Source organism: Scomber scombrus, chromosome 21, assembly GCF_963691925.1.
Source record: "Scomber scombrus chromosome 21, fScoSco1.1, whole genome shotgun sequence".
In the NCBI taxonomy this organism is placed as follows: domain Eukaryota; kingdom Metazoa; phylum Chordata; class Actinopteri; order Scombriformes; family Scombridae; genus Scomber; species Scomber scombrus.
The window spans coordinates 5,994,164-6,007,011 of NC_084990.1; the positions used below are offsets into that span (position 1 = coordinate 5,994,164).

At 41.4% G+C, this 12,848-nt stretch overlaps 1 protein-coding gene across 1 annotated transcript in view; it reads right to left on the minus strand.

The window, feature by feature from the left end:
• Positions 1-5,502: 5,502 nt before the first annotated feature.
• The window catches only part of cacna1g (calcium channel, voltage-dependent, T type, alpha 1G subunit), a 265,597-nt gene continuing 258,251 nt past the window's right edge, over positions 5,503-12,848 (minus strand). The window contains exons 36-39 of the mRNA XM_062443135.1: positions 12,651-12,773; positions 10,510-10,705; positions 10,123-10,292; positions 5,503-6,933 (exon numbers count right to left, since the gene is read on the minus strand). Of these exons, the coding sequence (XP_062299119.1) occupies positions 5,935-6,933; positions 10,123-10,292; positions 10,510-10,705; positions 12,651-12,773 (1,488 nt within the window). The 3' untranslated portion in view covers positions 5,503-5,934. The remainder of the gene's footprint in view (positions 6,934-10,122; positions 10,293-10,509; positions 10,706-12,650; positions 12,774-12,848) is intronic.

Genomic DNA, 12,848 nt, shown 5'->3' on the forward strand with positions numbered 1-12,848 from the left:
CGCTTGTCAGCTTGGCTTCACCAATAATAAAAGCACAATTTGGGTATCAAAATGTCGTGATTTGAAGTGAACATGATGTGAAGTGACATATATCACGTGCATTATTTATTTGGTTTGGGTTGATGATGTTACATTCAGGAAACCTTGGATCACAAAGCGAGCTCAACTTGCTTTGTTCAATGACTGGCTGCTTCCCTGAGTTTAACATTGGTGATTCTGGATAACTTATATCCCCACGCTGGCTCTGTTAACTCTGTTTTTTTCCAGCTATCAGTACGTTCATGTGAAAGAGGCATGGTTTCTAAATTACAAGTGACACCATCCAAACCAATGAGTGAAGTATTTATTATGACGAAAATTATACCTGTGGGGAAGTTTGGTTGCTACAATAGTAAAAAAGTGATATTCAGCAAGATGAAACACATAATGACACAACTTGAATACAGTAGGAAGCTGTAGAAACATTGGAAAAACATCCAGATATTACGAGGCTAAAGCATGCTTGACATTTTACACATGCTCAGCAGTGTAAAGTGAGTATTTGGACTTATTTATTCCTTGCTGGACAAACTGCTATGAAAATGTGAAACGCTTTTAATTCTGTTTTTGCTGCCAAATCAGAGACAAAAGGAATAAAAGCACAAACAGAACGTGATCAAAATGTTACATTTATAATTTACTGGGAGCTAATTACCGGCGTGTGGATATTTTTTATTCCCAACATAGGACGAGTATATTTTCTATTTCCAATTATCATCACAAAGTCGTCTCATGGTATTTTGAGCTGCAGTGATGGAATAAGACTGTAAAAGCTATCAACACTCAGGAATCCTGTCGGGAATAAAAGGAACTTGGCGCAATTAAATGTTGGTTTTAAACCCAAACAGGACACGTGGAAAGTCTGGGACAGGATTCTATACGGATCTATTAAAACATCTATTGCTCTCTATTACTTATCAATTTATTGTCAACTCAGTACTTCCTCCTTTCCTGTGGGAGTGATGACTCAATTTTTCCAAGTGATGTGATTGGTCAATGGCCAGGCTGTTGGCAGGTTTCGATGCTAACCTGTTTCATAGACTTCTATGAGCATAGACTTCTGTGTTTTTTTTATGAAAGCAAATAAGCGTTTACTTTTTTACCTTATTTGTATATGCAAACCGATAGCAGGTATTGTAGACATGAAGATATAGAATGACGAAATTTAAAAGATGTGTCTGACTACTGCAAGGTTGGATATGTATTGTTATTGAGAGTAGAGTGCTGATACCTTCCTTCTTCTGATGAATGAGCTTTTGCAGTGTCAGAACAATAAATCAGGATTATATGAACATAAATCTTTGCTGTAGCTCAGTCCTGTAAACTTGTTCAGTAGGACTCTAATGAAATTCACTAAGCTGGTTTTCCATGTTATTGTTGGGAGTAACATTTAGAGGTTCTCTGGCTGGGAAGTCATTAGAACTGCATATAGCAAGGTCTGCATTTTAATAAGATGTTCCTAAAGACAGCACCAGAGTACTTTAGAAAAGGCAGGTGGAGGAAGCATTGGTATGCCAAAAACACTTGAATTGAGACTTACCAACTGATGACAGTAGATTATATAAGGGTGGATGCTCGCATGCTGGCAATTTATGTACAGTTCTACAGACATATATAACAGATACAGTTAAAAAAAACAAGACAAAGACTCTACTTTCTGGTGCTCCCACATCCCCATCTCAAACGTTTGCAGTTTGGCCAAATTCCTGTCAGTGGGACTGTGACATCAGCCAAAGGCAGCAATTTTAATTGGCTCTGAGTTGAAACCAAGACTTCAACCTCTCACCTGCCATTGGAACTGCAGTGAAAACCAATGCTGCAGTCTTAATTTGTTCATCAGCCGCTTACGAAATGATATTTATGGCTTTATTTTCTCCAAAATATTTAGCAAGAAGGGACCTCTTTGGAGGCATTTGGAGTTCTCCTTTACTCCTGCAGAGATCCTAGAAATGTCATAAGCAGATATAATTAATGACTTCATTTATTCGCATGAATAAAAGTCACACCACATATTTAAACAAAGAGGAATAATAATATCAAAGTTATATGCATGAGGTCGCATTCCTGTTCTATTGTGCAGTGTGCAATATAATGCATGGGGAATGTTTGTGCTGGAAGAAGCTGATCTTTTATAAATCTAATCTTAGTACTGATGTTGCTGCTGTGTTTTGACAACTGATTCCGCTCATTAGCACCAGAAATGAAATGTTCTTTTGCGCCTCATTAGATACATACTCTTCTGTTCAGGTTTGTGTTGCCGTGATTCCTACGTGTCTGTACGCTCGCCCGTGCTAAAAGGAGACAATATATTTTAGGCTGTGACCACATTTATCTCCTGCTAATGCGTGTCACAACATTGCTGCTGGTAACATGAAGAGCCACAGCTCAGAGTGCAAGGTGTTTGTCATCATTCTCACTGCCATACAACTATGCAATTATGTAGCCATAGTTTAGGTAGGTGACATTGAAAACGTAAATTAGAAAGTTATCCCTTTTAGATGTTTTTTTTATTTTCTACAGCTCACAGCTACAAGCCACTGATAACAACTGACAGAAAGTGGAAACACTTTCAAACAATACATGTTATGTCTTTAAATACTTCATTTATCTTCATTAACTGATCCAGAAAGAATACAACAGGCTTTTGGGGTAAGAGCTTTCTTTCTCAATGCTGAGGAATGAGGCTCAGCAGATATATTTGAGCAGTTGTTAGATGATTAATGGGAGAGGAAAGAAGAAAAAAACAAATTCAGATACACAAATGTGTTTTCAATTTCTGGACTTTTTCTCTAATCTTTGATTTTTGCTGAAATATTGGATCAATCGAACATTTATTGAAATGAAACCATGTGAGAAGTTTAGAAGGAAAAATCACTATTTGGTGGAGCTGTTAACAACTCATAGACATCTAAAAAAACTGAAGACGTCAAAAGACAAAATGGTTGGAAACCACTGGTTTCATCTTTAACAAAGTGTTGTTGTTTCTTCACCTGTTTTCTGTTCCTCTTCTGTTCCTGTAGGACATTTGGCAGCTTTGAGCCATTTGGTGATGAGGGTGAATTTCTTTCATTGTTCTCATTGTGTTCATTTTGTGTTGTGGTTTAGCCTTATTTTAGATAACTAGGTAATCTGTTTAATTGGCTTCACTTTATTTTTTTAGAAAGTAGTTTTCTTTTGGCATTATTGTGTCTGTGTTTATCTGTTCTAATTAAAAACCTCATTTCAGGTTTATCCAACTCCATTTACCTTGTTTTTATCTCCTTCCCTGGGTAACATCTGTTTTATTCAGGGACATAACAGTTGTATTTTAAAAGCTTGTTATATGATCTGTTGTGTCAAATCATCTTTAAAGTAATTTAAGCTGTCAAATAAATGTAGTGGAATAGAGACTATAATATTTAGTTTTTTGTTTTTTTTTAAATATAGCATTAAGTAGCATAAACTGTAAATACTCAAGTGTACAAGTACCTTGAAATTAGAACAATAGAAGTAACTGTACTTAGTCATTTGCCACAACTGGTATTACAACAGCTGCCTGATCTCTCCACTGTAGAAGCTGTTCAGTAAACAGCTGAGTTTAGCTTGAGAGTAGAAAATAAAGCATCAGATAACAGTGTTATTTCTTTAGCAAACATCTAGAGAAAGATCTAGATTTGGGTTTACCGTCGACATTAATCCTGGATCTTACTCCTTCTCACTGATATCAACAGGAAAGATAGCCGACTGAAAGTAACATTAATATAACATCTACAACACTTGATACAGGGGCTTACGTCTCTGATAATGTTTTCCTAGTTTGTCCAGTTGTTTCATTGCTGCTTCTTGTTTAATAAGAACAGATAACATCAGATAACATTACTGACAAAGACCGAATGTTACTGAATGAAAGATGCTTCGTAATGGTTTCATTATAGTTTTCAAAGAGAAATGTTAAACACAAGGTTAAACCCCATGTGTTATCTTTGTAGCCATCATTGCCCCGAAGTGTATATTTTAACAGGCAAACCTCAGTTACAGTGTAGTTTCAGAGGCTATACCTCAACCCCTTTAGAACACAGCTAATGTTAAAGCTTTCATTTCACTCAAAGCTACAAAATTCAAGTTCTGGAAAACAAGCTGGAGCTGGCATGAGACTCAAAGACTAACTCTACTTCTCCCTTTCCCCACTCTCACTGCTCATTTGTACTCTGCCCAAATCTTCACCTGTGTCCATGTGTTTGCGCACAACCGATATATTGATTTCTCCTCCGCAGACTGGAGGTTTTCGTTTCGAGCTCGCTAGCCTGTGAATAAGCCATAGTGACGTCTTCCAGTGGCTTACGCTAGCTCGGTGTGAGGGGAGACGTTGATCCTTTTGTGAGCCTGTGTTCACTCCCACCCCTCACTTTGGCCTTCTCTGTAAAACTTGAGATGGGAACGTCTCTATACTGCTGCCAGGTCACAGAACCTTTGACAACACTTTTCAACATTAAGACTTGCTTTGGAGCGTATTTTAAATAAAAAAACATTCGAAAAACTCCTATTTAGATCTATTTTTGTATTATGTAGTAAGAAGGGCTGGGTATCGTTTAAAAAATTACGATATCAGTACCAATCCAAGTACCCTTAAAGTGATACCGATACCAATTGAATGACTTCTTTACATACCATTCATATAAATAGAAGCATTGAATTGCATAAAATGACACTACAGACAGGTTGTATCTACTGTGGCAGTGGGCCAATCTCATGTCACACTAAATTGAAGAATGTTTGCATTGATTGGCTGTGAACAAGTCTATACAAATAGTCATATTTTCTAGCTCTGGGTGCAAAAAAGGTTGATTGCAGGTATCGTTTGACGGGAGACGTTTCGATACTACTTGGTATCAATATATTTCGGTCAATACCACAAAGGTATTGAGAATGTATACCCAGCCCTAGTAGTAAGGTTAGAGAGTAACCAGGCTACATTAGTTATTTTAATGATAAATCAGTCTTGAACATTTTTCATCTATGAGCTGCACAATAAACACCATTAACCTTTTACTTACCCAATATGTCAATGAAGAGATCAGCTCGGTCTCACCAGGTCAGAAAACTGCCCACTGCCTCTTTTTTTTCCCCCTCCAACAATCAAACCACCACTAATGTGTGTGCTTAAAAATCCAAGCTCAGTTTAATGACTTGTTTTTTTTATATATATATTTATATATTATTCCTACAAATACATGGTTTTCAGCACTTTGAAAAAATGTTCACTTTCCTCAGTAAACCAAGAAAGCTAGAAATATCCTACAGTGAAAAAAAAGACAAAGACAAACCATTTTGACAAAAAAAACCCAACAAAAACAAAACAAAGAATGTCACAAAAAAGACATGAAAATAACAATAAAATGAAATAAAAAAAACAACATCCTGTACAAACACTATGGCCCAATAATTTAAGAAAATAGTGTCTCTAAAACGTTCATATTGCTTTGTTCTTCCACTGACCGGGCAAAGTCAACCCTGTGTGACACCAGGCAGTTCAAGTGGCGACAGCGGGTGGCGCCAAAATCCCAGTTGCTGATGTCACACCACGGATGATGGGGTCAAGCTGCAGCCAGTGGCATGCAGGCATAGCAGAAGAGAGACAGTCATGTTTGTGTTGTTGTTTGGTCTCTTCTCTTGTTGTTTTGGCAGTAACAATACAAAGACAAGGGGTGGTCACACTACTACAGTACTGCACTCCTTATGAAACCAAGGATGGTTTTACTGTTTGTTGTAGTTTTACCATTATTACTCTCTACAGCATTATTACTAGAACTATCACCATCACAGATACACCGAGTGCATCGTGTGTTTGTGTGTGTAGAGGCTTGTTGTTTGTCCAGCTGTGTGCGTGTGTGTATCTGTGTGTTTGAGTATCAGTGTTCAGTGCTCAGAGCTTGTCTTCTCAAAGGAGAAACTGGGAAGAGTCAGTAGCTTGGGGTTGGTGTTGGGGTTTGGCGAGCCGCCGTCCTGTCCTGAACCTTCGCCAACACCCAGGTCAAAGGAGTCCTTGGAGTCACTGGAGGGCGCCCTCCTCCTCAGGCAGGTGTCCCGGCTTGGTAGAGGAGGTGGCATACCTAACCCCCCTAGCCCCATGCCCCCGAGTCCGGGGTAGAGGCCAGACTGGGGCTCCGGTCCGTCGGGAGGGTCCACAGAAATGCAGGGTGGACTCATCTTCTTCTTGCGTCGGGGTGAGGGCAGCGAGGTCTGAGTGGAGGTCTGGCTGTGGATCTGCAGGCTGTCGGCCCGCGACACGAAACCGGAAGAGGTGGAGGTGGTGCTCCGCTGGGGGCTGGACTCCACTGAGGAGCACACCTCCACAGAGTGGCGCCGCGGGTCGTCCAACCAGGAGTAAGGGCGCGGGCGGGGCAGGAGGGTGCTGTGGCTCTGCGTGTCGGCGCTGTGGAACCTCTTCAGCTGCCTCAAACATGGACTCCGGCTTTCCTGGCAGCCTGCGTAGATGCTGTAACCCTCGTTTCCGCCGTCGCAGCTGTCGTCCCCCATCGTCATTGTCATGTCGTTGCTGCCAGCCAACCCTGCGCGGGTAATGAGGGATACTTCCTGATCCGCCGAGGCCTCCTCCTGGTGGTGCGACGTGACTGGTAAGAGCGGAGGAGGCGAGGAAGGTGAGTAGGAGACGAGGCAGTGCTGGGTGTGCACGCTGCTGGGCCGCGAGGGAGTAGGGGAGGCGCCCGGTGTGGCGGGGACCAGGCAGAGAGCAGGCTGCTGATGATGATGGGAGCAGGGTGAGGGAGAGTTGCTGGAGGAAGAGGAGGAGGAGGGGGACGGAGGGAGGCCTAGAGAGGCCACATTCACAAGTCCTTCACTGCTCTCCCCACCATCTGAACACAGGGCCTCTTGAGAATCAGTAGACACTGCAACCTGGAAGACGGGGGCATGGAGGGGAGAGGGCGGGATGAAAAATTTAGGAGGGAAGGGGCCGAGGAGGAGGATGGAAGTAAATGTGTAATTAGAGGAGGAGGAGAGAGGGATATTGGAGGAGACCCAGGGTACAGGGGGATCAGAGGAGATGAGAGGGGGAGACCAGTTAGTGTGAGGTGATGAAGATGAGAAGCAGCGGTTTGGGTCAAAGTTCACAGTCGGGCCAGCACATTCCCAGAATCCTCTCTAGTTCTCATTGGAGGCAGAGAGGGTTGAACTGACATCCTGCCATGAATTACAACAGAACTATAGATGTGACTCATTGCTCAATGGAAGAATGAAGAGATTTGTCAAGAGAGAGTTGGGCAAACAACTGACTCTTGATATTATAGAGTGTATTGCTTCTGTTAAGGTAAAGCCATTATTTTATAGTCATGTCTGATAATAAGGTTAAATAACTAAACTACTTGTTCTAAAACTCCACTGAAACACTTTTTCCTCCCATATTTTGTGTGTATTTTAAGGACTATGGGTCTCATGACATAATAGCATTGTTTCAGTGAACCTTTCACCTCCCTGGTTTGAAATTTAAATGTAATTTGCTATTTTAGACACAATATCTGTTTTTATCTCCTGAATGCAGCCTTGGGGTGTGCCCTCTGCTTTTTTTTTTTAATAGCAGAACTGAAGCGCTTAGCTGGTTGAGTGCCGGCTGACACAGTGAACTCTGAGCCAGACTACCTGACCCTCTAACCCTTGACCGTTCACACAAATGCCTGTAAAACCCTGCAGCAGTACAGTTCTCAGTAGATTTCGCAGCCAAATTCTCACTGGTGATTCCTTACCTTTGTACAAATCTACAGGGTGTGAGGTCAATGGTCAGAGGGTGAAAACAATACGCAACTACTATAGGAGAGGAAGGGTTAGTGAGCACAATGGTTGCTAAAACTCATAAAAATGTCCTCATGAACTCATGACTTGTTCTCACCCCTCATAGACCACAGACTGGGGAAAAGGAAATAAGTGTTACTTGAATGTAATTGTCTTGAATTAGGTCAATTATACTGAATCTGGAATCTATGGAGATGAGGACACAAGGCATTGATAAATGTTTGAAGTCATGGGTTCCCTTGCGTGAGCCTGAACGGTGTGACAACAGAGACACCTAGTGGCCAAATACATCACAGTCAGACCAGGCCAATCACCAGCCAAAGCAGTACAACACCAGATAACCAATGAGAAGAGTGCAGACTAGAACAACACTTGAAATTTTGATCATCTACAGATCGCCCAGTCAGATGGATTATGTACAACATCTACTGCAAACCAGGTTAACAGTAATGTACCTTTCAAACAATAACAATACAAAAGTCACAAGTGCTCTATCACCATGGTAGTGTGTGTACAAAATGGCCAAATGCATATGGACAGCACTTGCTGTTTTTTAGCAATCCCCTGAGTTGTATAGTTTGTAGTGTATTAAGTGCACTGTTTTTTAGGTTCATTTCTCACCTACGGTATCAGGCAAATTACATCTTCGTCTGGCATGAATACATTCTGACACCCAGCAACTGAATAATCCAGTAATGCAATTTTACACTTAGCTCCTGTTGCTCATAAAATAATATAGATGAGTTCATCAACTCAGGTAGAGCTACCTATTAGAGAGTTTTAGATGGGATGCTTTGTGGCTGATGGTTAGCAGTAGACAAACATCTGGGCGAATGAGTGACGAAAGGGGGGTTTTTTTAACAAAAGAAAAGAGGGAAGCCTGTGTGTGTTAGTCTGTCTGTCTCTTGGAAGATGAACATGAGGTCCAGTGTTTCTGAAAGGCGCAGCGGTAGCTAAAGTCTGCTGTTATTCGCTATTTCAGAAACAGGAGTATCTGTGTTTGAGCAGTAGCTCAGGGTCGGGCGGCTTTTGGGCCCAACTGAGCTGAGATCAGAGAATAACAGATACAATATGGAGAATGAGACAGCAGATCATTAGTAAAAAGGAAGGAATACCAGAAAGATGGAGAGAAAAAAGAAAGAAGAGAAGTGACACTGTTTAGAACATGCAACAAAAGCTGCAAAGCAGTGAAAGTGTTTCACAGCTTTACAGAAAGCGAAAGCTGTAAAGCTGTGGTTATCTCTGACTTTAAGGTCACTCTTATGGAAAAGAAATGTGAGATTCAAGTTGTACTGTTTTGAGAATAAAGTCAGAATTTTTCAACAAATAAGTCATATTGTGATTAAAGTTGGAATTTTACAATTAAAATGTTTATTACAGGATAAATACTGTGTGAATAAACATGCCATAAGACTGCTCAGGCTGTGTCAGAGGGCTTTAATCATTTTCCAATCAAAACACAACATGTGTTTTGGTCTCTTTGCTCTTTGGCACAGCTGTCTGTTGGAGTGCGGGGAAAAATATGAATGGGATCAATTATAATTGTTTCAATGCCCTTCTGTTTATTTGTATAACATCTTTTTAAAGATTGGATACACCCACCAGAAATGTTTTTTTTAATACTTGAATACTTGTTTTTATGTCTATGCTCGAGTTTATACTGTACGTAGTGGTGGAGAATGTATTTACATAAAAACATCAGACGATGGATGAAACAAACTGAAGGCTTTCATTTGTTGATCCTTCTGTACATGAGAGTGATTGTATTGAGCTATGTTATGAATGAAAATATTCATATTCTTGGAATAAATAAAATCGTTTAGTGTGGCCAAGGATTGGATTTTTTTTTGGAGTAGAGTAAAACGTGCCCTCTGGAACAAACACTACTTTTTGATGTTATAAAATTCTCAAAGTAAAATGTTTACATTAGTATTATATTACAACTTACTTCTTGAAAACTTATAATAGTGACTTTTCTTTTTTTCCCCCTCAAAATAATGACTTTATTCTCATAATCTTGAACCGTGTACTCTACCTCCCAAAAGGTGTACAGGTTTTTATTTGCACCAAACACAATAATTGTCTCTTTGTCTCTGCAAAAAAAAAAAGATTTGCAAAAACTACTTAGGTAGTGTTTGGTAGGCATAAAACCTTCTAGACCAACTGTCCTAAATGTCACACAGTTAAGAGACATAAAACAAAGCTGTCAACACATACAGTACAGATACAGAAAGGAGGACACTAAGAAGTGATCTTGGAGCAAAGTTAAAATCTTTGTGTCTATATGTGCAGTGTCACCTGTCTGCGGAGCGTGCGGCTCAGTGTATGTCTGCGTCTGGGAGGGGGAAGTCGTGGTATACTCTCCGAGTCCGAGTGGCTGTGGGGGCTGATGGGTTTGAAGAGGTCTGTGGGGACTGTCAGCTGCTGGGAAAACTCCTCCGGTTGAGAACGCACCGAGCTGCTGGAGCCTGAGCACAAACAAGCACAGCAGTCATATGACAGGTAAATAACCAATCCGGTGCGTGGGTTCTCAGAGGAAATGACCTGTGTCTTCCCTTGTCAACCTGCGCAACATGAAAGTCAAGGCCTCCCATTTCTTTGTCATACTAATGAGATGTCAGAGATTCTGCATCAAAACCACCTATTATGTAGCAATTGTGGTGTCTTAAAGACACCCTACAGTACCTGATTGGGCCCTGTGGGTGCCCAATATGTGCTGCGGCCCCTGTGTCTGTGCTAGAAGCTGTGCTGGGGCTGTGGCTGATTGCAGAGGAGGGAACATGTAGCTGTCATTGGGCAGGGAGTGTGTGCGTCCCACCGCAGGCTTCCTGACACTCAGCAGGTTTTCCTCCAGTGGCTCCCTGGGATCATGCTGCTCCGGCTGGGGGAAAGAGAGGAAATCAGTCAGTGTACATCCAGAGCCGGAAGGCATGGGCTTACAATTTAACTCAAACACTCTCACGCTCTTTCTGACACATTAACAGCTGATATATCTCTCAACCACACAATGAACAAAGAGGCAGTAGTCGTCAGCAAACAGAAAACAGACATTGGAGTTGACTGGCGCAGAGCTGCCACAGATCACAGAACCAAGACCTCGCTAAATTCAACTTTCCGAGAGCTTTCTTTTTTCTTTTTTGTTGAAGTGCAAGACACTCGTGTGACTGCATTAAACCCCCCAGTAACTGTACGTAAGCCGGCTCCGTGATTGTGTGTCAGCTGGGGCAGTGTCCTGCAGCCTGACCCATTACAGAACCAGTTCACATTCACCACAGAGCCACTGGAGCTCCAGCACACTTTTACAACCCCGTATAGCAAACACGTAACTCATATGACGACTCACAGAGGAGTGAAAACCACAACGCTGGAAGACAGAGGACGGTACAAACACAGAAGAAGACTAATAGGAAAGGACTCTCAGAAGAGACGTGGACTCACATGTAAAGCACATAGGAAAAAAAGACCAAAAATTGAGGAAAGGAAAAAAGATAGAGAAGGTAGAGATTACAGGGAAAGAAAAATAAGAGATAAGAAGAGAGGCAAAGGAGAGAAAACTGCAAACTGGCAGGTGAGGAGGCGCACTACTCTACTGGACTGGAAAGTAACAGACACCAGGCTGGAAAGGTGGAATGAGAAAGAGAAGAGAAAGTTGGAGAGCACATGGTTAGATTCACCAGGGTCTTTCAATGCCACTTGTTCTCCTCTACCTCTTTTTTTTTTTTTGCATTTGTCCCAGCACAATCCAATTAATAGCGATTTCATGTCATGTGTTGGTTGGAGTTCTCTGGCTGGAGAGAGCTTGTTTCTGAAGGGTTGGGGGTGATATACAGTATGAATCGATGCCTGGATGTGCAGCGTGAGCCAAGGTTACATTGACATTCTCTGGGGAAGACATGTGACTACGGGGAAGTGGCGTAATCATTAATGAGCCAAACTGGCTGTTAATTATACGCTGAGACCCGGTTGACATTCAATGAATTTTCAATTGAGAGAGAGAATGTCCTTTCCCACAATGGCAGATTAATGTATAGATTAATGCTAGAGAGGAAGCATACACAAGTCACAATGACGACATGTCCTGAAAAATAATGGACGTGGGGGCGATGAGGAACGCTACGATGTGAAGCAGGGTAGAGGTCCTTCCAACTAGTCCATTATTTTCTGTATCGGGACATCTTGAGGTGCCTTGTTTTTCTTATATCATTTTTCCAAAACTTAAAGGTACCTTGTGAAACTTTTAAAAACTAGTAATGCCATGGAGCAATATTTTTAACAAATGGGTATTTGTTTTGCTCTTGTAGGTTTCACACCATTTCGGGGATAGACAGTTGGTGGCACGGAAAGAAACAATAGAAAAGTTAAGAACAAAACTTCAAGCTAGCAAACATAGATGTATTTAATGTAGAAATTCAAACATTAAAATAATTTCTTTGCTTTTTTATGATGATGGAAATGCCACCTTTGTTAGACCTCAGGGTTGGTGAGAAACATTGAAGCTAAACTTTTGTTTAAAAGAAAATAACTTGGGTGTCTTTAAGCCATGTGATTCATTTGAAATATGCTATAAAAACATTTGTTCAACTCACAATGGCTTTATATAATGTGATTTTGCTGGGACAATAGGTTTAAATGAGCCACTTAGTCAATTTAGTATCCAGTTGTTTTCCCCTGCTAAGCTAAGCTACGCTACGCTAAGCTAAGGTGTGAGCGTAGAGGAGGGGGGCAGGTGGCTTTGGAAGCGCCCTGGGAAGGAAACACTACAAGATACTGCAGAGGAGAGGAGAAGGCAGAAGGAATGGAGAAAGGAAGAGAGGAACTGTCAGTACATTGCATTCCTGACTGGTTAGAAAGAGGGGGTTAAAATCGTCGGGGACCGAGTCTTCTGTCAGAGCTAGGGACCAGGATTTCTCAGAGGCCAGAGACAGAGCTTCCATCTCCGCTAGAGGGATCTATAGGCAGGAAGAGACAACGCCTGGTGAGCAGAGAAATCAAAACGCATACTCCATGCAACACACAAATATAAG